The sequence below is a fragment of the Myodes glareolus genome, chromosome 2, assembly GCF_982192425.1.
Source record: "Myodes glareolus chromosome 2, mMyoGla1.1, whole genome shotgun sequence".
Taxonomy (NCBI): domain Eukaryota; kingdom Metazoa; phylum Chordata; class Mammalia; order Rodentia; family Cricetidae; genus Myodes; species Myodes glareolus.
The window spans coordinates 117,610,023-117,637,145 of NC_142027.1; the positions used below are offsets into that span (position 1 = coordinate 117,610,023).

The 27,123-nt window shown below is 49.9% G+C and overlaps 1 protein-coding gene across 4 annotated transcripts in view; it reads right to left on the reverse strand.

The window, feature by feature from the left end:
* Positions 1-618: 618 nt before the first annotated feature.
* Positions 619-27,123, reverse strand: part of Piwil1 (piwi like RNA-mediated gene silencing 1) — a 52,587-nt gene continuing 26,082 nt past the window's right edge. For 2 of the 4 annotated variants that reach the window (XM_085681633.2, XM_048433694.3), the window contains 21 exons: positions 19,716-19,793; positions 18,048-18,128; positions 17,391-17,505; positions 16,248-16,373; positions 15,746-15,960; positions 15,318-15,439; positions 14,210-14,290; positions 13,583-13,780; positions 13,200-13,311; positions 12,044-12,170; positions 11,827-11,944; positions 11,252-11,366; positions 9,972-10,159; positions 9,349-9,421; positions 6,605-6,805; positions 6,276-6,379; positions 5,564-5,634; positions 5,292-5,445; positions 3,960-4,085; positions 1,952-2,099; positions 619-1,830 (listed from right to left, as the gene is read on the reverse strand). In XM_085681633.2, the coding sequence (XP_085537759.1) occupies positions 1,714-1,830; positions 1,952-2,099; positions 3,960-4,085; positions 5,292-5,445; positions 5,564-5,634; positions 6,276-6,379; positions 6,605-6,805; positions 9,349-9,421; positions 9,972-10,159; positions 11,252-11,366; positions 11,827-11,944; positions 12,044-12,170; positions 13,200-13,311; positions 13,583-13,780; positions 14,210-14,290; positions 15,318-15,439; positions 15,746-15,960; positions 16,248-16,373; positions 17,391-17,505; positions 18,048-18,125 (2,589 nt within the window). In that variant the 5' untranslated portion in view covers positions 18,126-18,128; positions 19,716-19,793 and the 3' untranslated portion in view covers positions 619-1,713. Of the gene's footprint in view, positions 1,831-1,951; positions 2,100-3,959; positions 4,086-5,291; positions 5,446-5,563; positions 5,635-6,275; positions 6,380-6,604; positions 6,806-9,348; positions 9,422-9,971; positions 10,160-11,251; positions 11,367-11,826; positions 11,945-12,043; positions 12,171-13,199; positions 13,312-13,582; positions 13,781-14,209; positions 14,291-15,317; positions 15,440-15,745; positions 15,961-16,247; positions 16,374-17,390; positions 17,506-18,047; positions 18,129-19,715; positions 19,794-20,825; positions 20,947-27,123 lie in introns of those variants that run through there. The other 2 variants (XM_048433695.3, XM_048433696.3) reach the window with 2 other exon arrangements.

The window sequence follows — 27,123 nt, forward strand, 5'->3', positions numbered from 1 at the left end:
TGAGGCTGACTACCTTGCACTTTGTGTAAGGAGTCCACCCACACCAAAGGCAAAAGCAAGAGAGGCCAGATCCCATGTACCAGGCCAGTCAGCAGCTGCCCCATTATCTCTGGACAAATCAGCTGGACGTATCCATGTCCTGAATTCCTAGTATAACCCAGAACCCAGGGCCTGTGTCATGGTCTTTGCCAAGGGACAACAGCAGGTAACACTGAGTAGGGGCATCAGAGAGGGAAGAGAGACAGGCCTCTTTGAGAGCCACCTAAGCACTAACAGCTGTGGGTATGACGTTTCTGGAAATGACAACGAGAGGTATGTTGTAGCTCTGAGACCCTGTAGCCTTCCTTCCATTCTCAGAGAATAGAGCTATGCTGGCCTGTCAGGCACCCAGATCTGAGATGAAATGCTAATACTGTCCTTCGCTTCTCAGGGCCTGATAGAGAGTGTCTGCCTCTGACGCCAGGAAAAGGGTAGGTTAAAGGCCACGTGCCATGAGCCCAGATGGTGGCCCAGGAGCTGGCTTTGAGAACTACGAGGAAGCAAAATGCTTTTCATTTACTGTACACCAATCAGACCAGATCTGAGGGGCATTGCAGAGAAACCCTCAGCACACGGCAGTAAAGTGAGACGGGAAATTTATTGAGCTGTGCCAGGGACACACACATCACCAATGAGTACAACTCATCCCCCGTAGCCACACTGCAAGCTGCTCTCATAACATATAGAACTCCAAGCCTCCTCTTTGCAGGAGAGTCAGACAAATGGATGTGGTTGGACCTCATGTGGGACCTACACTGCTCCACAAGTCGCAGCCCTCCAGACCCTAGGGCAGAGGCAGCGCTCACTCCCAAAGGCTCCTACAGACACTGGCACCCACGAACTCTACTACTCTCTTTTCTATTTTTTTTTTTTTAAAGACAAGGTCTCACTATGTAGCCTAGGCTGACTGTGAATTTGGTTATCCCAGCTTCACCTCCCGAGTGCTGAAATCACAGGTATATGCCACCACACCCGACACATTTACTTTAAGGGGTGAAATTATCCCTGAGTGGTCTCGAGTAGTTTAAAAACAGAAATAAAATACAGGCTTTCAAAAACTAAAAACTACCCTGTTAAGTAAAGTGATGGTCACTAATTTTACTTGATAAGAAAATTGCAAAACAAAACAAGTAACAGCATCTACTTCTTTACGGCCAGCCCCATCCATCTGAAAACACTTCCATGGAGAAAAGGTGAGATCTTTTCAACAATTCTTTTCATTCTGTACGGCCTAACTCTTAAATACCGAAAGACACCCCAGTCTTTATCTTAGCGCCTGCCTACAATGCTGCAGACATTCTTGCCTCATGCCTTTTCCCCCTTTTAAACTCAAATATGCATGAAACAAAGTTAGAGCAGGGTACAGTAAGAGGTGCTCCTGGGAGCACCTCTGAGGACCTGCCGACACTGCTGCTTTAGGAAAGTCTATCTGTGGTACCAAGGGCCTTGCTACCGCTCTGCCAAGCAAGCTGTCACAACACACTGTGAGAAACAAAGCAAACACCAAGCCTATAACCTAAATCTATAGCCACTACATACCAACCCTAAAAACCAAACTGTGGCTGCCCAACCCCCACCCCAACAGCCCACTAGAACAACAGTCATGTGAAAAGTAGAAAGGGGAGGATTGGCAGAGTTCTGGAAGGAAGCCAGCACACAGGCCCTTGCTGTTGGTCAGAGGTAGTAGAGGCGGTTGGACAGGGAGAGGTTCGGTTCTCTGTGGATGCTCTGGCCCACAAGGAAGGCCAGCTTATGCGCATACTGGCAGGGTGCAGGAACTCGGATGACTCCCTGTGGGGGAAAAGAGGGCCAGTCACTGGGTTGAGCTGGGCGGGACTCCCAGGGTCCTTACCACAGCAGGCTGAGCAGGACAGGCGGCCCTGAATGGGGGCCTGAACAGTAATGCACTCACAGGCCAATTGTAGTACACATGGCAGAGCTTGTAGGTCAGTCGCTGGATGTGGTCGGGCTTCAGGCCACTGCTGTCATAGATGACATTGTAGTGTGTTGGGGACACACTCCCACTCCTCACTGCCTGGCTCACGATGAAAAAGTCATACCTGGAAAGGCAGGAAGAGCCAGGCAAGGCAAGAACACATGCTTCTCTATAAGGAAAAACCTCGTCTTCTAAACAACCTCATTTTTTCTCTAGCCCCAGTGTATCTGTGGTGTCCAGGACAGGACAAACTCCTCATGAGCCACTGTGGCAGCACACACAGAAGACAATGAAGACTTTCCATACGTGACACCATGCCAATGTCACAGAGCCTTGCGTCCCTGCAATCTGTAGGGGGAGGGGACTCGCACACATGGGCACGCAGCAGTGGCACCAGAGTAGGGTGGAGCCAGTTTCCTCCTACTGCTTCCATATTAGTAACAGCAATGCAACAACTTTAATCACTAAAGACTCAGAACAAACGTGCAAGAGCCAGAGGTAGAGCAACTGTACACAGCTAGTAGAGGACCCAAGCTAAGGCCAAGCTAAACAGCACACTAGAAACTTGGCACCCATCCGAGTTCTGTTCCCTGGCACCCACCACTGGAGGCTCCTGTGATCTGACCTTATCAGCAAAGGAAACTGACCCTGTGATCCTGATGCTACCTAACTAGACAGCCTGGAAATCAGAAGTGGTCTACATTGGAGTCTATTTGGGGTAGAATGAGTCAGAGATGTTCAATGATGTGCCCATCAGGAACAGACAGGCTCTGACCAAGAGAGGGAGAGCTCTGTGTGTAGCATCCAGACTGCCACCTTCAAAGGTTCTCCTGCCATCGGCTCCAAGGGCCTGAGTGGCTCTCACAGGACTTAAACGGCATCTGGTGAGAACACATGCCTTCTACTCTAAACTCACGTGGGTGTTGTCCCTGAGCTCATGGGCTACCAACCCTTCTCTTGTCTAGTGCCCTGAACACTCAGTGATAGTCCCAGGTTCTGTGAAGGGTGAGCGGGGCCTCGGACTGGCCCTTCCTGGGTACCGGCCTTATCTGTTTGTCCCACTCTGCTCCTAGAGTGACAGCAACTCTCTTCCAGAGCCAATCACATAGGCAGCCTTGGAGCAAAAGTAAAACCCAAAATAGTATATTTCAAAATAAAACCCCATTCAGTCACATAGCTGAGAAGAAGCACCAAAACATTTTGTAGCCATTTCCGTCTCCGAGATGCAGGGTTCACAAATGATCAGAGTTCAGATTTTGGAGCATGTGCTTAACCCTGAAGAGTTGAGTACCCAATTTAGGTTTTAAGATCCATGATGCTTTGCTGTTAGTAGCAGCTCACCCACCTGAGTCGGGGACCATGGGGGCATCATGGAGGTTCCCAGCTCTCACCTGCAATGCTGGAAGTCCTCTATAGCCTCACTCTCTAGAGCAAAGGGTGTCAGACTAGGTGGTAAACTTCTGCCCCCAGGGACAAAGCTTACCTCCTCAGACAACCATCCCAACCCCAGAAGAGAGATGGTGAGGAGGTCACCAGACATGTACATCTGTCTACCTATATGGTTAAACCTGCATGCTGTGACCGGCCTAGTTTCCTCTTGCTTTCTTACTTTGGAACTTTGAAATCAACTATAGGCTACAGATCTGCTGACAATAGGCCCTCTCATCACCTTGAGCCCTGGAGGACTGTGTGAAACATCACAGAGCTAAAGATCTGGTAGAAACAACCTATGGATGGGTTATATATGTCAAAATATAGATGCTGCCCGCAGAAGCTGTTCCTAGAGTCTGAAGTGCCACCCACAACTATCATGGAGCCGCCAGAGGGTGTTGGTTCTGGGGTCTCAGCATTGAGAAACCTGGGCTTTAGGAAGTGTGTCAGATCAGCTTAGCTGAAGAATTGGGACATTTAAAAAACACAGTGTCATTCCGGACCTGGAAAACAAACAAGCTAACATTGATAGTCATGAGGCCCCAGAACTCACCACTCTGGCCTAGTGACCTCCACATCGATGACTGTCCCTGGAAGAGGGTTCTGGAGTCTTCCCCCAGACTGAGCAAAAAACCTGGCATTGACACGCTTCTTCACCACAATCACAGTCAGTCTTGGGCTGAGGACAAAGAAGAACATGGCCATGCTGAGCTGGTGGCCTGTCTAGGTAAGAAGTCACATGTTCATGTATCCTTCAGGAAAGAGCTCCCATGCCCTTGACACATCATCTCACTGCATGCTGGAGGAGGGTCAGCACCTTCCTCTGGGTCAGACCAAAGTCCAGGAGTGACCTGGAGGTGGACAACAATATGTCTCTTGTGGGTCCCATGACAGGCTACTCAGGCGTGGGCATAGACCAAATCTACTACACCTATCAAATCACAACACTGTCTTCAGCAGGCTTCTAAAGTATTTGGTGTAAGTGCTACAATGGGCATTTTCTACTCTGATACCTGTCTGGAAGAGCTGGTTCAAAGGCATGTACACCTTACCACCAGCTCCCTCTGCACTGCTCACACTAAGGGAATCATTAGATGCACAGCCAGAACATGTAGCCTCTAGACAGCTCTTCTCCCTGAGGGCAATGAATAGTCTTCCAGAAGACTCACCGCCTCATTCTCCAACTTCTTAAGATGCTCCTCTTAAATTCCTTGGGACAGTCATTTGTTCAAACACAATCCACATGGAAGTCAGTAAATCAGACCTCAGAATGAGGCTGCCATCTAACATGACTGGCAGTCCTGATTCAGATGACATCAGTTCCTCCCAAGCTCAGACATGGCTGACCCCATTTTCTCAGGGAGAGTGGGGCTCTAAGAACACACTACCCAGTAAAGTGGTCATTCTCCAGTGATCAGCAGCTCCTAAGGCCTTGGGCATGAAGCCCACAGTGGGAGCTTCTCTTTCACAATGTGGCAGCAATGAGAAGCAGAGCCCTGCCAGAAATGTCACCAGCTGCCTCCAAAGCTTTGCTGTTGCAAGACCTGCCAGTTGCTTGCAGCTCTGGGTACAGCAAAGAACACAGCTGGGTCCTGGGTCCATGTGTTTGCCTGGACTGGGCTTAGATCAGGAAGCTCAGGGTGTTGTGCTGGCAGGGACTGCTGAGGAAGAACCACAGAAAAGTGCCCTACCCTGAGCAGTGCTGACCTATAACTTAACCAGACCCAGTTTCAGGGAACAGGAAGCTCAGGCTGCCTGCTCAGCCCTGCCTCTATCTCCCATCCCTATCTTCAGCCCGATTCCTAGCAAGCCCATGCACCCTCTCCTTGCCATTGAGTGACACTTATTTCAGAGCGGGCAGCCATGTCCAAGCCCATGGACTTACTTGTAACCTCTCCCAACTGACTTGAGACAGTCCAGGAACTGCGGGACCTCATAATTGACCAGGGTCTTCAGCTGTCCATCCCCTACGCCATCTCGGTACACAATGACGCGGCTAGGCATGTATTCATTGCAGCCACTCCAAGCCCTCAGAGCAGCTGCAAAAAGTGGGGGAGGTTTTGAGTTCACAGACTCAATACCTGTTTCTCCCAGTTCCCAGCCACTTTCAGGAACAGCCCCAGGGCCCCGGCAGACTACAAGGGCACACAGACCCACCTTGTAAGCACACCTTGAGCCCATCCACCAATTCTTGTCCACGGTCCTGAAAGACGCAGCGGGAGAACCAGCTGTTCAGAAAAAAGCAGGGTGGTGAGGGCATGGGTCTGCCAGGCTCGGCTGCTCTGGCCTTCCTATGAATCTTCTGAGGAAGATTCCTGTCACCCTTCCCATAATCCCAAGGAGGCCTCAACTAAGCAGAACAAGAGACTGTTCTCAAGCCACCCACGGCAGTCTCCCAAATTCTAACTCGGCAGTGTAAGGTCTTCAGCAGGGGACAACTGAGAGACCAGAGGGGTCGCCTGGAGCACCCACCAGAACAAGTGCTGCCCGCCCTGTTCCTGACAGATCACGTCTTCCGTGCTTCCCTTCTGCTCCCCAAGACCAAGGCCACAGCCACTGACATCTACATGTAACAAGTGGTCAGACCCCCGGCTCTGCGGCTATGGGCTATTCCCTCATTCCACAACCACTGAAAACATATAGAAAAAGCAGAGGACTGAGTGAACTGGGCTGTTACACTGAAAGCATGAGACACATTTCAGGGGCCAAGAACAGCTATCAAACCAAGGCACTTTCAGAGTTGGCCATTTAATGTGCCCTATGGTACACAGGAGAGAGCAGAATGGGGATCCCGTTCTGAGTGTGGCAGGACAGGGACAATGAGGGCCAGTCCCATGCTTCATGATACCACTGCTGCTCCCTGGCTCACCGGGTCATCCCTTCATTGATGCTGGCAACGAATCCTGCGATGGACCTCCGCCCAGCTGTGGTGTCATGGTAACAGTCGATACCCACAATCATCGCCAGCTTCAGCTTTAGTGAAAACAGTGTCATTTAGCTGTGGCAGGGTTTTGGCAGCCGTGAGCAAGGCTGGCTGGCTCCTTCCCCTAGATGTCCACAGAACCACCCTGTCTCCGATGGAAGCAGACTCACAGGCATGTCCACCCACCAGAGTACACTGTCACCCACTCTCCATGACAGCAGCCTCACAGGCATGTCTACCCGCTAGCCGCCCCGTCACCATGACAGCAGACTCACAGGCATGTCTACCCGCCAGAGTTCACCCCCCATCTTGCAGTTCATCTGCAGGGCAATCTTGGTGGCAATGGCCATGACTGTTTGCTGCTTGCCCAGGGTCCGGGCCACCACACACTGACTTGGGGTAGGGCAGTCTGTACACAGGTACTTCTTGATGGCATCATATTTGTCCTTCCGATTACTTGACAACAGACAGACAACCTGAAAACAAACCAAGCACCTCATTATAGAGAACCAGGGCGTGGAAGGCCAAGCGCAAGGGGGCAGACCTAAGCCCTGTGTCGCAAAGGACACTTGTCACTCACGCCACCTGTCAGCTCTGCCGTGGGGCAGGAGTAATGTTTTAATGCTGCTGGTTTATTCTGAGTGCAAGCACTCACATGAGAGGTGCTGCACATAACAAACCTGGGCAGTAAAACAAAGTCATTGCAACCTGGGACCCGGGCATGGCACACTACCAGCATGAGTGGTTCTGGGTAAACAGGGAAGGCAAGCACGGCTTTGCCTCAGAGGTGGACAGACATGCAGCTCTTTGAGCCTTAACTTACAGCTCCCCAAGAACCATGGCTTTTCCTTGGGAATTTGGTCAGAATGTAAACTTTCCCGGGAAGGAAGAATGACAATTCTGAGAACAAGGAGGAGTCCTTGATTAGTGTTCCCCCAGACCAAACTCTGAGGGTCCACATTCAAGTTCCTAAAACCAAATCTAGCTGTGACTCACAATTCCAGCACCCAATGTGTACCCAGACTCTTGTTTTCCAATTCTCTCTGGTCCCCAACAAATTAGGCTGCTCCTGCTGTCTCCATTACTCTAGGTAAAATAGCAGCTATCTGCCTGTGGCCTCTGAGAAGGAAATGAAAGAAAAGAATAGTGGATGAGGCACGGCAGGCCACTATTTAGGTCTCTAGCCACACGGGCAGCCTGCTCCTGCTCCTCGTGGTGGTGTGGCCTCGAGTTAGAGGGAACACACCAAAGGTATGGGTCACTCCTGTGCTCGTCAATGCTCTGCATGAGCTAGAAAGAAGCTTCCAGCTGGTTCTTCAAGGCTGCTTGGCTTGCTGAAGGCTTGGACTCTGGTGCATTAGCGTTCAGAGGTTAGGCTCTGGGCACACGGTCGGACATCGAGGGCTCTGACCTTGTTGGTCTGTCTACTGAGCCATGCCTTGGTGGCAATGGGAAATGATGGAAAACACAAGAGTTGAGAGTGGGTGAAAGTAGGTCGGGTCACCATTGAAGGATGTTCCCTTTCCTCTTTGCTCTGGGACCACCATGGGGTGAGACTCCACATCCTCCCTGCTGTGATGCCCTGCTTCACCAGAGACCATGGAGCCAAGCGATCCTGAGCAGAAACTGAGACATGAGCTGCAGTCAATCTTTCTAGAAGTCTCTGATGAAAGTCTGACTAGCCCATCTAGACATGCTCCCATCAGTAGCCAGCTGTGAGCCAGCATGGCGCAGCTCCACTCATGGACTTCCCTTTCCCACAGCCACAGAGGACTGTGTTCCATTCACTGGAGGTCCATCCCTGTTTGTTCACTGCGTGCAGCACACAGGCTCCCCCTGAGGAGCATCACAAAGGTGATGGGGGCTGCGGAGCTTCACACCACTGGCTTCGGCCACCACCATCACAGCTTTAAGCCTAAACAGTAAGTGGCTTCACAGAATCTGCTCCTTTGGGACTTTGCTCCGTTCTTGGAGGCCAATGACTTTACAGGCTAATGAGGTCTGCAGCAGTGGCCTCAGGATTTGAGGTGACAGAGATCAGCAAAATACATCAAAATGTGGGGCATGTTCATGGGAAACTTGGAGAGTTAACAATTAACTGGCTAATTTCTAAATCCACGTATGCAGAAGCTCCTCCTTCACATGGCTGAGAATGTGGGGGCTGGGGAGGTGGGTGGAATAAACTTCCCAGTGTGGTTCCCTTGCAGACAGTCTCCCACCTTTAGCCTGCTGTGGTTTCCTGCCACACAGAAGGCCAGGGCTTCCTGGACAGAGGGCAGTAACGAGGTCACACTAAGCCGGTTGCCACCTGAGCCCTGACTCCACACTGCTGTGGTGCTCAGTGGCCCTCCCCTACTCCGTTGGCCCAATCGAGTGAGCAGCAGCATGATCACAGACCAAGGTGGACCCGTCTTCACACAGAGTCCAAAGCTTTTCCAGCAAACACACAAACGTAGATGTGTGCCTGGTATGAGCAGGAGCACCAGGCGATGGGATCATGGGCCCAGCACAGTGATGCCACAGACAGCATGACTGAATAAGTGGCCCAGGTGACTATCTACACTTCCAAGAGCCAGCTTAAAACTGTGACCAAGTCAGAAGTGGGGAGTGTGAGAATGGGGTGATGCCCTCCTCAGGCTTGTGTTCTCCCTACACATGCCCCACATCATTGCATGGACCCACACAGCACACATGGGACCTACTGTCGTCAGGTTACCTGATCACCATGCTTCTCCTGGGTGCCAAATTCCACATGATGGGAAGATGGCATTCACTAATGTCAAGGTATCCCAGCTTAGGAGAGTCTGGCTGCTGACCTCACCCTATGACTCCACAGTGTCTAGAACCAGAGAATCAAGGCAGAACGTGGCCTTCCTCTCCTTGGCTTCTCCTCATCTTGTGCAAGGCACACACCCACACAGGCGCCAGCCTTACTGAGCTCAAAACCCCAGTCTTCTGTCCCTCAGGACCCCCTGCCCGCCTCAGGCTGCAGCACAGTCTGTACCCAGCAGCTACTCACGATCTGAGTGTCCGATGTCACCTTCTGCTGCAGGGCTCTCAGGTAAGCTTCTGTTCTGTCGTCCACCTCAATCCTAGCATCAACGACATAAAGATGGGCAGTACGCAACTCTCAGACCTTAACACAGTCAACATCCCTGCACTAATCCCAAAGGTACAAAGCAGAGATACAGGAACCCCACTCAGTGAAGGGCATGGCTAACAAGCTGTACCACCATCCTGGCTTAAGAACCTACCCTGAGGCTGGACGGTGGTGGCGCATGCCTTTAATCCAGCACTCAGGAGGCAGAGGCAGGCAGATCTCTGTGAGTTTGAGGCCAGCCTGGTCTACAAGAGCTAGCTTCAGGACAGGCTCCAAAGCTACAGAGGAACCCTGTCTTGAAAAACAAAAACAAAAACAAAAAAAAAAGAAAAAGAAAAAAGGAAAAGAAAAGAAAAAAGAACCTACCCCAAGAACATCCTATCTGCTCTTTTCTCCCACCCAATCCCTCGGGGTTACATGGAGCCATGGAAGATCTTAGAGTTGTCATGAGCTCACTGGTGCATCACTCTGGAGCATGCACACCCTTCTGATAATTGCCAATCACAACGCAGACCAGAGAATAGATGGCCTCAGACACTCACATGATTGCCTTTTTCATCTGGATGCCCATGGCTGGAGTCACTTTGAACAGGTTCTGTATCAGTGAGTTGGCCGCTTCGTAATTCCTGCGGGTATAGATCAGCAGCCAGTTATCCAATGGCTTCACGCTGATCAGAGGTGCGCCTCTTGTCTCTTTGGACCAGTCTGCAAACTGCGGATTGTAATCAAACTAGAAGAAAGGGCAGAGATGCTACTGTCAGCTGTGAGGAAGCCACTGGTCTTTCTCAATCCCATCATGCATGTAGAACCACAGACTACCATACTTAAGTTTGAATCAAAGTGACATATCAAAAATCCCCAGTGGAGAGGAGACACCAGATGCATCTGGAGGACTTTTCCTACACCACACCCTTCTGAGGGCCCCGGACAAACTCTCCATCCTTCCTCTCCTTATTGAAACCGGTGCCATTTTCTTCATGAAAAAGATGTAAAAGTTAAGGCTCAGGCTGTGGGTGGTGGTTTCATGTTTTTCATTCCAACACTCAGGACAGAGAGGCAGGTGGTAGAGGTCAGCCTGGTCTACACAGTGAGATCCTGTCAGGGGCTGGAAAGAGAGCTAAGTATCCTGTGCCAATAGAAAGTTCAGGGAAGAGCCACTTGTGGTCCCCATCATAGCAAAAATCCAGAGTTTCCCTTCACCTGGCTGGACTGTATCTTCCAGCCCTGCCTGTGGCAGGAAGGCTCGATTGCTGGCAACAGTTGAAAAGAACAGGCATTTGCAGTGTTTGATTTAATTTAAAACTATTTGAGAAATCCTGTTTTTCCTTTTCCTGAAGATGAAACAAAAAGCACTCTAGTATTTAGATCAACTCCTGAGACACTTGTGGCCCACATAGAGACAAAGCCAATCTAATGGGGCTCCTTGGCAGGACCTTCAGCACCTAAGTTTTGTTGCGTACCCACCCCCTGCAATGGTTTCTTTACATAGCCCTGATTGTTCTGGAACCTATTCTGTAGACCAGGCTGGCCTTGAACTCAGAGATCCTGTCTGCCAAGTGCTAGGATTAAGAGCATGCACCACCACCTCTTAGCTCTTCAGTCTCTCTTTAGCATATTTTCCCTTGTCCTGAGGACTGGGCCTTGGTTCTACATGCGCTAGAGTCACAGGCTGCTTCTTACAGAATGACTGTCAGGTGGCTCTGGTGGTTTTCCAGATGTGGCAGAGAACAGGACCAGGGGATGGAGAGGAGTGGCCTGGTGCACGGTGGGATGTCCCCTGCCCCTGTGAGACTCAGCCTGGGCACCACCTCGCCAGCCTTACCGTCTTCCCACCCTGGTGGATCTTCTCAGACTGTAAGATTCTTCCTGAGAAGGACAGCAGGTTTGAGTCGAAGCTCAGGCCCCAGTCACGAAGCTCCCTCTGCACATTGTCATCCCTGTGAGTTGAACAAATGGTACCCAGCACAGCTGACCAGGCAGCAGCCAGGCTGGTGACCCACATTCAGGTGGACAGGGTGCCACTGTGGCTTACAGCACAATTCAAGGCCACTCTAGGTCTACAACACATGGATAAGCTTCTCTCTACCTCCTGAAGAGTCCCAGTTCTCAGACGCCATGCCAGTGAGTGACCCACAGTCTATAGAAGCAGAAAAATGTGTGCCTGAGAACTAACTGCTTCATCCGCCCCCTCCCACGGCCTTCTCCTGACAGGACTGGAAAGGACACATCTGCACATCAAGTTTCACTTCTTGGCTCCCTGAGAAGAACTGGTATCAAGAACTCAGGACAGCCCTCCACAGTCCTCCTAACACAAGAGGCCACACTTCCTGCCGTCCAGACCCCTCTCAGACCTATAGGGAACCCCAAAACAGAAGCTGGAGAGCTGAGCCAGCCTACTTGTGGATGTAGTCGATGAGGCGGCCCACCTCCCGCTGCCGCTGCTCAGGGGTCAGTCGCGTATGCACTGCCAGGTCCTTCATCACGTTGAAATCGTTGCGCATTTTATCAGTCAGACCTGCACCCAGAGCAGTGCCAGCGAAAGCCAGTCAGCAAGGCTGCATAGCCCCAGGGGGGTGGGCAGGGGGGGTGAGGAGAAGAGGGCAGCACTGCGCACCTGTGAGGTAGCAGAGCTCCGGGATGAGCATGGCGGGGCCCGGCAGTGTGCCTCCGGGGCCTCTCCTCCGCTTGGGCTGGCTCACCAGCACTGGCTGCTTCAAGTCCGTGATTTCCTGGTTGTACTGCTGCTCAGGAGGAAAGGAAGGTATGCTACACACCAACCAGGGTGTGTGGCGCACCCGTGGATGCGGTAGATGCGTAATTGACAATGGAAGCTGGGTACCAAGCTGGGCTAGACACATGCCAAAGCGTCCTGAAGGGTGGTGTGTGCTCCAGGAGCAGATGTTCGTCCCAGCCACCGAGGGTGCAGGAGCAGGGCGGGTCTGACCCCGCTCTCCCAGGTGGATGAGCTCTATGTAGCCAAGTCGTCAGGACTTAGCTTTGGAGACCTGACCATGGCGACACAGAACAGACTTCTCAGGTTACTGTCATGGTGCTCCGAACCCCAGGGTGGGAAGGTCTTCCCTGTCATCTATAGTCCCAGAAGCTGCTTATTCTGCAGCCACTCTTATTTTTAATTTGGATTTAAAAAATTTTCACTGAGCATAAAAGAGTGTCATCACGTCAATAAGACAAGTTGTAACAGTCTAGTCTTAATGCCCACCTTAGGGCAAGATGTCACCAGCCAGCCATGCCATCAGTGAACCTGATCCATGTCTCTGTGCCTCAGTGAACCAACCAACAGAGTTAAAAAAGTTAATGTTCCCTCAGACATGGTCTTCATACATCACTGAACATGCATGGCTAGTATGGCAGGAAGGTGGGGTCTCCTTCTCCCCATCTTGTTAGAGTCCTGGCCACAGAATCCAGGTAGGTAGAGCTGGAGTCCATAGGTGCTGGGATGACCTTTGGCCTCCTATAATCTGCCAGCAGAAAGCTGTGCCTTACTGAGACCTCTCCGAGAGCTGGACCCAGCTGCAGCAGCACTGGTCGACAAGGACCAGGTGAAGCTACAGAGCTAGGGATCAGGGCAAACTGCTTGCCACCACTGGCAGTACCTGTCTGTCCCCATGATGCACTGTCAAATGCAACCATTCTGCTGGACAGAGCCACTAGGGCAGCATGCATCTGGTATGTGGGGAATTTCTCGGTGATGTAGGCAAGACTGAGCAGGGCCTGTGTACTCCTGCACACCACCCGAGGACCAGACCTACCTTCCTGTAGTACTCCAGGAAGCTGACCTCTGAGCCATCTGCCTTCTTGAAGGTGCTCTTTGGATTCTGGTCCCAGTCAATGTCATCCACCCTGTAGGTCTTGTTGTTATACCTGTGGAATTCAGGACATGAGGCTCCAACTCACATTCCCAGTCCCCTGGAGATGTGTGATACGGGGGAGGGCAGGGGAAGGAACTGAGCAGTGCTGGGAACAAGGGAATGGAAAAGGGTGAAGAGCAGGAGGCGCCTGCCCTTCGTACCTGACCACAGGAAAGGCAGCACATACCACACATCTGACATATCTGGCTCCCTTTTATTCACCTCTGCCTGTCTCCCTCAGCCCCACTGCTCTCTAGCCCTGGGCTCTTGAGATGAAGTCGTACTTGGTGAGGACAATTAGGCCTATAAGCTCCTTCGACACTTGTTCCTGGAACTTGTGTTCCTCTGTTTGCTGGTACAGGTTGAACATGAAGTCCAGAACGGTCTCACTGCGGAGGACCTTGTGGCTGACGTCCGTGCAGAGCATGATGTTGTTCTCATACTGAAGGATGGAAGTAGTGAAGCCAGGCCAGATCACCAACCTGCAACACAAGGTGGGTCAGACGCAGCCCCATGCTCCACTCCCTATGTCGGAAGCAGAATGTGCTGCGCCAGCTCACTTCCTAGTACAAGACTCTAGACAGAACCCTGCCTTTTCCACGGTTTCATCAGCATTTGCTAAGCACACACTGAGCTGATTAAAGCTATCTTTAATTTGGGCCATCTAGCCTCCCGAGCCACCATGTCTCAGCACCTCAGCTGCTGGCGCTGAGGACTGACGCAGTGCAAAGGTCTGTGCTGCTGGCTACAATGGGATTTGTTTGTAGGTCAAGTCATCTGGCATCACTGGGCATCACTCAAGCCAGGTTACATGCTCCCTTAACTCTTGAGCACCAACAACAGGTGGTTTCTACTTTACAGAACGCCACAAGGTCTGTGCAGCCCAAGGGATGGTGGAGTTGTCTACAAACCTGTGATTTGGAATATCAATCGGGTCACTTGGATTGTAATAATTCCGTCCAATTTGTTGCAAATTCATGATTTTCAAGAGCCTATGAATTTAAAGTCAGAACAGTTAGCACAGCAAATCCTAGGGACTACGTGGAGCTGCATCCAGTCCGCAGGGCTGGCAAGTTGTCGCCCAGAGACAGGCCAGGCAAGTCTACACTGCCTAGGAGTTCACATTCTTAAAATGTCTAAAGGTCGGAAAAAAATATTTCAAGACATTTGAATTGTGTCGATTCCATTTTATCATGATACACCAGGATAACCTACTTGCACACTGTCTAGCTGCAAAAGTAGGGTGAACAACTGCCCAGTGCTCCCCTGGTAGCTTTCCCTGGAAGAAAAATGCACCAAGCAAATGCATCCCCTCAGGCCAAGTATCCCTACAGTGAGCTATCTATCCTTCCACCACTGAACCATCTATGAGTCGAATAAGCCATGAATCCAAGGACTGCCTCATTTAGATGGCTCCTTACAGGGAGGGGTCTTCTGAAGAACGTGTGTGTGTGTGTGTGTGTTACATGTGTGGGGTATGTGTCTGCCCATGCTCAAGTGAGGAGGCCATCAGGTATCCTGTATCCTATTCTGTCACTCTTCACACCTCACTCACTCCCTTGAGACAGGTCTTACAGTGAAGCTGGAGCTAGGCTAGTAGCCAGCAGGTCCAGTGACTCTCCTGTCTTGTCCCACCCCCAGCACCAGGGTTACATGCAAATGCCCACGGCTGGCTTCTTGTGGGTGCTGGGCATTTGAATGCAGTTGAATATCATGCTTGCACAGCCATCTCCCCAATGCCTAGAACATGTCCTAGCTAATTGCTCCTCATGTGGGTGCCACTTGCCCCAGCAGCTACCCACCCACCCTGGGGAAGGGGCAGTCGGGGTGCAGCTCAAACAGTATTTCAAAGGCATATTGTCAGCACCACTGGGGAAGGGATAGAATCCTGGAGACAGATAAATTAATTTTCCTGTCAGAAACCACATTTTCAAATGACCACACAGAGCGGTACTGCTAACCGCTCCCCTTTGCCCCCACACACAAACCACAGTGCTTACACCCTGCCATGGCATGCACCTTCTGAAGATGATGTTATAGAACTGCAGGCAGGTGGGTGAGGTAGGCGGCAGCTCATTGGTCAGGGTAATGGTGATCCTCACGTGTTCCCCATTTCGAGTCTGACTGAAAACTTCCGTGACCTAAAGCCAGAGAGGTGGGAACCCAGGTCTTAACTCTGTGTAGAAAAACCATGTCCAGGTTCCTGGGGCCTCTGAACCAAGACAAGTCCCCCTGAGCACAGACATGTGACCTGAGACCAAGAAGTCAGCTGAGTAGCTGAGAGCCCTCATATAACTCTCCAGAGCACTTCTGTCTGACTCCAAGGACACAGTGAGTCATAATGGGGCCTCCAGGAGCCCTATCTCTCGACCAGGAGACCCTTTCTGAACCTGGCTTTAGGGTGGACACTTCCCCCCACCCCTGTCAGTGTAGACATTTGAAATAACCTTGTTCTGTAGTCTCTTAGGTAAAAACAGTATTGTCCCATCGAAAGCATGACACCTTCCAATAAGGTCTTCGTGCTGGAAGAGCAGTGCAGAGCGCAGCCTGCGGGCCTCCATCAGGGGGTTATAGTCGATGTGGTACTGGTACAGGGCCCACTGTGGGCGCGAGGTCAGCCGGAAGTGGTTGGTGCTTAGCTTCACGATGATACCCGAGGAGCCTGAGGGGCCGTCACACACAGTCAGGCCCTGGCACGGTTATGATCCATGAGAGCTTTCCTTCAGACCCAGCAGAGCTGAGGACAGTGGTCAAGACAGCTGGCCCTGGGGACTAGGGCTCAGTTGCCTGGGGGAGACCATGCGCCCACACAAAAACAACAGATACGGGGGAGGGGCTGGGAAGGCTGCAGCTGCTGAGCAGAGCGCTCTTCTTTTCCCTGAGCCAGAGAAGCACTGCAGCCCAGTGCCAGAGAAAGTGCCCCCTAAAGAGGTGTTTCTGGGAACCCACCTGTCTTTGACTCTTTGACGTGGTCAAGGTTCTGTCTGGTGTTCACACCAAGGTCATGAAAGTCTCGGCGGCGCCCTCCTCTCTCTGCCAATGACAGCTCCTGAAACCCAGCTGAGATCTGTAGTTCTGGAGGAGAGAGAGTGAGTGGGCGGCAGGACAGCAGTTTTCCTGCAGTGACTCTAATCCTGTGACCTCATCCTTTGCAGAGCCGTCTGCCCTGGCTCTGGCCACTCTAACAGGCCAGGAGCCTGGGCTATGATGATGCCAGGAGCCAAGGGATGGATCTCTTGATTGGGAAATAAGGTTTTCATTTTTCTAAGTCTCATGGCCTTTGTGTACTCTGTAGTCTGCCTGCTGTCATCATGGCTGCAGGGAGCCAGGGGTTAGGGTCCCAACTCTATAACCTGGGTGAGACTATGACAGGAGTGTGACGTGGCCTCCTGGCTCCTTGGCTCTGCTTACAACCAGCAACAGGGGCATGTACACTCCTGGACTGGGTCACACTGCACACGGAGCAGCGCTAACCCATCAATCTTTGCTTCTTCTGAAAATAGGATTGTGTGTCTACTGCCGGGCACTTGAGAACAACAGCGCGCCTGGGCCGCAGGACGACTCTGGCTTTGGGATCTGGTGGTGGCGTTCAGGGTCATGGCTAGGCTTCTGACAGCAGCACCTACTAGTAGACTTGCTAGAAACCAGTCTTCCCTCCTTCAGAGGAGAAAGACGTATGTGCAGAGCAATGTCCCTCAAAGACAAGCCTTCCCACGCTCCTGGCAGCCGGGCACATTTTGGCAAAGTGCCTGAGAGCTGGCAGTTGGCTGTGCTGATTCTCTGCCCAGCTCTACACAGGTGAAGACACACCACGTCAAACCCACAGGGAGGCTGTGAGGGAATCACTCCAGAGGCCAAGACAACATTCTAAAGCTGGCTTATGGACACAGAGCAGGCAAACTGAGGCCTACTTCATATCTGAAGTTTACATGTTGCTGAGATGGCCCTGGCTAGCTGCTGTCTCTCATTTCCAGCCTACATGGGGTGGCACACATGCCACTATGCTGCAGTGTGGTGCTGGGGCCTGGCAGAAGTACCCAGCACCCGCACATGGCAGTCCCTCACTGTATACCCCCTTCCCCTGCCGCTTACCTTGTGACTTAGATGTGGCTCCAACTACCATTCCTCTCTGTCGTCCTCGGCCGACCAAGTCCCCCTCTGTGGGTGACTGCTGAGTTCTTGGTGGGATGTACCCAGGCTGCTGGCTCTGCTCATGGACAAACACAGCTGAATTCCCTCATGCCGCGGGGTGGACTCCAGTGAACTAACTAGTCCTAAACTGGTCCCCAGCATTCAGAAACTTAGCCATTAAGCATGTGATCATTAAAAAGGGATCTGAGCTGGACAGTGGTGATGCACACCTTTAATCCCAGCACTTGGGAGGCAGAGGCAGGTGAGTTCGAGGTCAGCCTGGTCTAGAGTGCTAGTTCTAGGACAGCCAGGGCTGTTACAGAGAAACCCTGCCTCGAAAAACCAAAACCCAAAGCAGAGCAAACCAAATGAAACAAAAAACCCACAAACAAACAAAACAAAAGGGGGACCTATTTGAAGCGAAAGTCACCAAAAAAAGATTGAGTTCCTCACATCACAGCCCCCAGGTTACACCTGTTTCAAATGGACCCCAGAGCCTCCTGCATGTTTGGCAAATTCTACCACTGAGTCCTAGGACAAATCTTTTAATTCCCTGCCACAGGCCCCACTGGCTGGGTGTCAAGACACTGGTGATCTAAAAAAGGGTGGGGTACTCACCACGGCAGCCCCGACATGCTGCACTGTCTCCTGACCGCGGGCCCTGCCACGGGCCCGGGCTCGGGCTCGGCCCGTCATTTTCTGTCAGAGAGGAACGAACTGTGGCTAGCGCTCAATGGACCCATGCATATTCAATCACTCTGTCACCAGTATTTTAAGGGTGCTAAAATAAGCCCCAAATTATAATGTTTGAATCCTTCCGATTGAGGACTTGCCTCGTGCATGCAAGCCTCTCATCCCAACACAGCTTTCTTAGGGAAACCAGACACTCACTGGGGACTGTGCACTGTGCTAGGTGGCAGGGCTCAAGTGGAAAGGTACTGTAACAAAACCCTTTGTTTTCAAGGGGGCTAGAAGTGGCTCAGCAGCTAAGAACCTTTTCTGCTCTTGCAGTGGATATGGGCTTGGTTACCAACATGGTTACCAGCATGGTTCACAACCACCAGTTCCAGGAGATCTGATGGCCTCTTCTGGTTTCCCTAGGCACCAGGCACATACACATGGTACACATACACGCACGAACACAGGTAGGCAGGCACCTTACACGGACATATAAATCATAATGATACATAATACATACATAATAATAAAAATGACATTTTAAAAAGGTTTTGATTGTGATAAGGCTCAAGAAGGATTACACTGTTGGGATGGGTTCCTTCTTTCACAGGTGGGTCCATGTGTCACATACACTAAGTATGACCCACAATGAAGAGATGCCTTTGCAGCAGCATGTTAGCAGGTGACTCCTCAGAGGGTCCTTCCTCAGACCCATGGTGCCCTGCAAACACCTCCTCAGTTCCACCTTCATCTTGAAAGGAACATACCCAAACCAAGCCACCCCACCTCTAGTCTGATTCCTGTCTCACACATGCATGCCTAGTCACAATCTGTGAGGAGAAAGCACAGAGCTTTCTCTGTCTGAACGGCTCCTGTCTCCCCGTCTTTCTGCTGTGAGCAGCTCATCACCCATCACAGGGAAGAAGATGAAGGTGGGGTCATCTGGACTCCAGGGCCCAAACCTTAAGCAAGTCCAGGTGGGCCAGTTACTTTCAAGGCATGTCATACATGGCCATCTGCCAGGTGCAGCATGCTATACCTACTGTTGTCAAGCGTCATGCTAAGCACAGAACCTACAACATGACTGTGTCAATTACTAGGTCGATAGAAGGAGGAAGAGTCTAGCAAATGCAATTCCCTTCCTGCCAACCTTGTGACTTGGGGATGTCACAATGCTCAGCTGAGGTGCTTCCCGCTTTGTGAACCGGAAGAAATCTAGCTCATCCTTTAAGGGCCAGGCCAGTGACTCTCCTCATCTTTTTCCCACCACAGCGGCCTCTCCCTGGCACATGTGCCCCACCCCAACTCCACCCTGGATCTCATCAGTTTGTTCCTTTGCACTGGGTCCAGTGCTTGGCACGCTGGCAACAACTGCCTGGCGAGACATTTAAAGGATCCCAAAGGGCACCAGCAAGGGGCGCAACAGCAGCCACCTACAGGAGATGTTCTCAGAGCTGCCTCTGACGGACAGCATGTACTGCCGCATGCTGGTGATAACGAGGCACGTCTCCCCCTCCACTGCCCCAGACCCCTGTGGGAGCCAGTGCTGTAGGGCTGTCTGAGCAGCACCCAGAGGTTGTTCCCATAAGAACTCTTCCCTGGGCTCACCCAGTCAGCTCAGGTTTTCAGCTCGGTCTCCTTCCAATCCCACAACTGTCCCAGTCTGGATTGCTGGTGTGGCCACTCCTGCAGGAAGTCAGAGGCCTAGAAGTGAGAACAGCTTCCAGACCCCCAGCAATGCAGCTCTGACACTAGCTTAAGAGACAAAACTCGCTCTAGCTAGCAAGACCAAATGCTACTGCATCTCCATGCTTAAGAAGGCAAAGATGCTAACTTCGTGGTATGCGGGATAGCTTGCAGGCAGAGGAGGCTGCACACTGCTCTTCCACGCATCCCACCACACCACCAGAGGACCCACAAAGGCTGGCAGTAATTCCAAATGCAAATTTTCTTCCATTCCAAAGACCTCCCTGCTTCCCCTCTACCCCCTGCACCAATTTGGGGCCCTCAAATTCCTGCCTAGAGGTCTGGGTCCTCAAATCACAGGGCTAATCACTTCAACACATCCCAGCTCTCGATGCTAAACCACCTACTCACGATTTTGTGGATCTCTGGCTCTTATCCCCATACTGCCAGCTCCTGGAGGCATCACCTTTCCTTGAATTGATTCCTTTACCCCTCACCCCCAGATCTGAACCCCATAGGGAGTCGGATGCTTGGGTAAGAAAAGACTTGATCTCAAAGGCACCCAGTGAATTCAGAGCTGGCCGTGTAAGTTATCACATCTCTGGATGTGGTTAACACCGGCAGGGGTAACTACTGGAGTCCCAACGCAGAAGGACAGGTAGGCAGGTGGGAAAACCAGTTATACAGATAGAGAGGGCTGGGGACTGCAGCAGGTAGGGTTACAGGCAGAAATGCTATCATGTGCTTGGTCACAAAGAGGTTGGGGCCAGGCTCAGATGCAGACACAAGGAGACATACGGAGGAGGTCCAGGAACAAGGAACAGTGAGGGCAGGCAGGAGGAAGGATACAGGCCAGGGTTTGGCACTGGGAGAGGAGGAAATAAGGCCTCGGAACAGTGAGAAGAGAGGACAAGGTCCAGGCAGAGAAAGAGGTACAGATGAGGCCCGACATAGTGTGAGGCCAGGAACAAGTGGGGATCAGGATTGGTCTGTCGAGGCTAAGGCGGAGGTGACCACAGCTTAGTTCCAGACCCTGATAGTCGTGGTCCAACAGCGTCTCCTCTCCTGCTCCCGTGCTTGGCACGCCTAGGTCCGCTGTCCCTGAGGCCCTCACGCCGCAGGCCTCTCGCGGGCGCCTGGCTGCCACCACCACGCACTGCCGCTGCACTCGCTGCAGCAGCACCCGCTGCAACACCTGCCAACAGCCCCAACTGCCAGATTCCTCCGCCCCTGGGCACAAGTCTCGGGGAGCTGAGGCCTGAGACTTTTGGGTTAACGGGCGAGCCAGACACGTGCTACGCCCTGATTGGCTGCCACACAGGTGGCGGTTTCGCATGGGGCGGGGCCTCGAGACCCCGCCCAAGCCCCACCCTCTGGTTCTTGCTCCAGGTGAGAATCCTTGCTCAATGGGTGAGATTGTACCCACGTGGCCTTCGGGTGTCCTGTAAAGAAAGAGTTGGACTGCCCGGTTTTTGGCTGGACCTTAAAAATCACAAGTCATGCTGAGCGGTGGTGGCGCACGCCTTTAATCCCAGCAGAAGCAGAGACAGGCGGATCTCTGATTTCTGAGTTCGAGGCCAGCCTGGGCTACAGAGCAAGTTTCAGGACAGGCTCCAAAGCTACACAGAGAAATCTTGTCTACAAAAACCAAAAATAAAGAAAGAAAGAAAGAAAGAAAAAGAAATAAGAAAAGAAAGAAAAAAGATAAAAAAGAAAGAAAAAGAAGAAAAAACACAAGCCATTCCACCTTCTTAGAAATGTATGATTTTAATTAAAGCCTAAAGAAAAAGTCAATAGCTTAATTTTCCAAATTCCCTGAGGAGTAGGTGTCTAGTGTGTGCCAGCTAAGATGAGGCAGGTTCATCACTTGCTGCGGTATTACACGGGCCAGATTAAGCGTCCCCACCCTCTACAGATGCAATTGAGCTGGCATGGTCAGGTGGGATCCTCTCTTCTAAGCAGTTGCACATGATTCATAAGGAGCTGTTCCGGGTTCAACCTGAGCTAGGAGTTTTTGTTACTTGCCTGTTTCCTCCTCTAGTCAATACCTACCACAGTAGAAACCGGTAAGGACAATATAAAATAGATCAGGGCTCCTCCAGCCGACTGTTCAAGTAACATGATTTGGGATATACAATAAAGACTGACCTTTCTTTTTAAAATTTTTTATTGATATTTATTGAGCTCTATATTTTTCTCTGCTCCCCTCCTTCTACCCTCTCCCCCCAAAGTCCCCATGCTCCCAATTTACTCAGGAGATCTTGTCTTTTTCTACTTTCTACTTCCCCATGTAAGTCTCTCATAGTGTACTCACTGTTGTCTACGTTCTCTGGAATTGTGGTTTGTATGCTGGCTTTCTTTCCTTTATGTTTAAAAACCACCTATGAGTGAGTACATGTGATAATTGTCTTTCTGGGTCTGGGTTACCTCATTCAAAATGATGTTTTCTAGCTCCATTCATTTTCCTGAAAAATTCAAGATGTCGTTATTTTTTCTGCTGTGTAGTACTCCATTGTATAAATGTACCACATTTTCCTTATCCATTCTTTGGTTGAGGGGCATTTAGGTTGTTTCCAGGTTCTGGCTATGACAAACAAAGCTGCTATGAACATAGTTGAGCACATGTCCTTGTGGCATGATTGAGCATCCTTTGGATATATACCCAAAAGTGGTATTACTGGGTCTTGAGGAAGGTTGCTTCCTAATTTTCTGAGAAATCGCCACACTGACATCCAAAGGGGCTGTACCAGCTTGCATTTCCACCGGCAATGCAGGAGTGTTTCCTTTTCCCTACAACCTCTCCCAGCACAAATTGTAATCCGTGTTTTTGTTCTTGGCCATTCTTTCAGGTGTAAGATAGAATCTCAGAGTTGTTTTGATTTGCATTTCTCTGATGACTAAGGATGTTGAGCATTTTCTTAAGTGTCTTTCAGCCATTTTAGATTCTTCTGTTGAGAGTTCTCTGTTTAGGTCTGTACTCCATTTTTTTTTTATTGGATTATGTGTTCTTTTGGTGTTCAATTTTTTGAGTTCTTTGTATATTTTGGAGATCAGACCTTTGTCTGATGTGGGGTTAGTGAAGATCTTTTCCCATTCTGTAGGCTGTCATTTTGTCTTCTTGACCGTGTCCTTTGTTTTACAGAAGCGTTTCAGTTTCAGGAGGTCCCATTTATTAATTGTTTCTCTCAGTGTCTGTGCTGCTGGGGTTATATTTAGGAAGTGATTCCCTGTGCCAATGCGTACAAGTGTACTTCCCACTTTCTCTTCTGTAAGGTTCAGTGTGGTTAGCTTTATGTTGAGGTCTTTGATTCATTTGGACTTGAGTTTGATAGATATGGATCTATTTTCATCCTTCTACATGTTGATATCCAGTTATGCCAGCATCATTTGTTAAGTATGCTTTTTTTTCCATTTGATATTTTTTGCTTCTTTATCAAAGATCAGGTGTTTGAAGATGTGTGGATTGATATCCAGGTTTTCTATTTGGTTCCATTGGTCCTCCTGTCTGTTCTTATGCCAATACCAGGCTGTTTTCAGTACTGTAGCTCTGTAGTAGAGTTTGAAGTCAGGGATTGTGATGCCTCCAGAGGTTCTTTTATTATACAGGATTGTTTTGGCTCTGAGTTTTTTGTTCTTCCATATGAAGTTGAGTACTGTTCTTTTGAGGTCTTTGAAGAATTTTGCTGGGATTTTGCTGGGCATTGCGTTGAATTTGTAAGACTGACCTTTCTGTAACGGCAAGCTAGCTATAGCAGGAATCTACCAACCTGAGAATCAAGATGGCTCCTGACTTGTGCTGAGTTACCTAAATTAAGAAGGGACATGGGCCTCTCTTCTCCAGTGTGTTTGGCATCTGTTTGGGATTTTGGATAATTTTTACTAACAAAATATGTGCATATATAATAAGGTTATCTTGGAGATTGGGAACAAAGTCAAACCATGAAATTCATGCTTCAAGCTTATGTTAGACACAGCCTAACGGTGACCGTATGCCAGGTTTTTAGTGCACCTGTAGTCTGGGGCCATCCTGTGAGGTCTACTGTGGGGTTCCCCATCAGTGGCACCCCATCAGTGTCATCGGTTTTTGAATTTTGGGGCACTTCAGACACGGGGTTTTCAGAATAGGAATATTCAACCTGTTGGTGTATGGGGTTCTCTCAGGTTTGCTTAAAAGTTCCATTTACAAAGCAGATTGCCATCTTACATTTATTATTGAAAGAGTATATTTCCAGGAGCTGGGAGCTGGGTGGGGTGATGGTTTCCCAGGCCTATAGTCTCCTATTGAGGGAAGGGGACAGGCTAGACTCCAGGGTTTCCTATACTAGCCTGAGTGAAAAGAGTCATTGGAGGAACGTCTAAAAAATCAAAGATTTCCACACATTCCAGATTCAGTAAATCTGGTAAAGGAGAAATAAAATTTCTTTTTAAAAGTGTTGGAATATTTTGGGTATGGCAGAGTATGCCAGTTATCCCAGCATTCTGGATGCTGAAGCTGGAGGAGGACCGGGGGGAGGGGGGGAACAAAACTAACCTGGTGTGGTGTATGTAGAGAAAGAAAGAAAAAAAAAAGCCAATCTCATCCACTCTTAGAAGGTTAATGATAAATGCCAAGACACATGGGGCAAAGAGCAGTTTGAAGAACAGAATAGTCTCATAACAGATTTCTTTCCTTTTTTTCGAGATAGGGTCTCCCTATGTAGCTCTGTTGATTTTGACCTCACTGTGAAGGCCATAATGGCCTCGAGCCTGCAATAATCCTCCTGCCTCTATCCTCCAAATTCTGGGATAATAGACCTGTGCCGCTGTGCCCAGCGCTCTCACCTTTTAAGCACTAGAAGTCATAATTGGAAAAACAACTCAAATAACTTTTGCACAGGTGAGAAGCAAGCCGTTCCACAAGGCTGCCAGTAGATGGCGCAATAAAGCAAGAGACTGGGATTTACATCTCATCCAGGAACAATCTGGACCACAGTGGAAGGAAGGGATAACAGCATCCATGTGGAGTGGAGACCGGTTTGGTACTGGAAGCACCTAAAGACCGGTTCTAGCCGCCAGAAATGCCTTAGCTCTCCCAACAACACCACAAAGCTCACCTCAAGTTTTAAAGTACCCAGAGAGGAACTAGGGAAGTGTTGTAATTTTAACTTTTGTTCTCTATTGACAGATGACCAGAACCCTAAAAGTATCAGTTATTAGATACAACCATATCTTCACAGGGATGGAAGCACACACCCGTAACCGTAGCACTTGGGAGGCAAAGGCAGGGGGATTAGCAGTCCTGGGCAAGCAGTGGGCTACATAGCAAGAGCTTGACAAACAAAACAAGAAACCAGTCTGGTGTGGTGGTGCACGCCTTTAGTCCCAGTACTCGGGAGGCAGAGGCAAGTGGAACTCTTTGAGTTCAAGGCCAGCCTGGTTTACATAGTGAATTCCAGATCCAAAACAGTAATGATAACAAAATGGATTCTTGTTCGGGAAGCTGACAATCAGAGGGCTTGCTACTTGACCTATGAGTACAAGAAGTTGACAAGCTGGAGGTGGGAGGGTGGCATGATACCATAATGTCAAAGTCCTGAGGGATGCTGGAATTTTACAGGTTACCTGCAGGTATCCTGTGCAGACCAAACTCTAAGGTTGGAGTAGCTATATATATCATGTTTCAGGATCTGTCTGAGATTCTCACAGCAGGAGTGAGCATTCAAATGGCTGGCCACAGCCTCTAGGGTACTGTGACTCAAACCCATTCTAATCCTGCCAGTCCTCCTGTGGTGGTTTGAAAGAGAAACATCCCCCACAGGTTCAGGTGTTTGAACACTTCATCCCCAGTAGGTGGCGCTGCTTGGGGGGAAGTTATGGAACATTTAGAAGGTGGAGTTTTGCTAGAGGAAGTATATCTGGGGGCAGGCTTTGAGAGCTTATAACCTCAACCCACTTCCTGCTTTCGTTCACTCACCCTCACTCTCTCTGCTTCCTGTGGGTGACAGAATGTGATCTGTCTGTCCACTCTGCTCTCCTGCTGCCATGGTGGGCTCTATCACCCTGGAACTTTAAGCCAAAGTAAGTCCTTTTCTTCTCTATGCTGCTTTTGATTATGATAATTCATCATAGTGAAAGAAAAATAATCAACTAACATACCTTGTTATCAGTGGCATCTACATCTACGGATGCAACCAATCTTAAAACAATTTTGAGTACTGCCATCTTTTTCCTTGTTTTTACTTCGTGATCATCAGTGCAACTGATCACATAGGATTACACTGTATTAACTATCCTAAGTAATCTAGAGATGAACCATAATCCCATAAGGCATGTGGGACACAAGTTCCCACAAGGGCCTGAGAATCTGAGGATTTTAGTATTCATGAAGAGCTTCAAAACCAACCCCCTTTGGATACTAAGGGATCATTGTATTGTTAAAGCTTAACCTTGGGCGGGGGGTGTACTTCAGTAACAGAGTGTTTGCTTAGCATGTGAGAAGCTCTGGATTCCATTTCCAACATCAAAACACACACACACACACACACACACACCAGTGCTGAGGAACATACACACGCATACGGAGCTCAGGCTAGGTACAGACTTCAGGATTCCATTTCCAACATCAACACACACACACACACACACACACTGACTGCTGAGGAACATACACACGCATACGGAACTCAGACTAGGTACAGACTTCAGGATTACTGTACTAAGGCTATTATAGGAGATCGCGGCATTAAATGAGATGTCCTGAGAATGAGGAGGTGATTAAGCTGAACCTCTGAGCTCAGTGATTCCCCTAGGAGAAAAGAATCTGAACAAACATGGATGTCTATATGCTGATGCACCAGCCTGCCCCATAGTATGAATTAAGCATGTCAGGACTGGACCACATTGTGTATTTACAGCAGATTCTCGGTGATGCAGGAGGTGCAGAGACCCTACTGTGAGAACCCCTGCCTTGGTGTATCAGGAGTGCAGGACAGGCAAGAGAGGGGGGATGTGGGCATCCCAGGATGGATGAGTAGAAACAGAAAAAGACCTTAGTAACCAGAGGTGCAGGGGTATGACTGGGATGGGGAATGAGTTGCCCAGCAAAAGAGACCCTGTGAACTGAAAAACAAACTCCGATATTTTCACACATACACTTGAATTTTATCACACTTAGATTTATGAATGCTATGAAGCTTTTAAAATGTTTTTTTTTTAATGTGACCTCATTCTCATTATTCCTCATTTCTTTTCTGTGCCAACCACTCTTTCTCCCTCACTGGAGACTCGCTATTTCAAACTAAGGCAAAACACCCTAATGAGCTAAGGTGACGCAAGCTTGGCACTCGGTGTC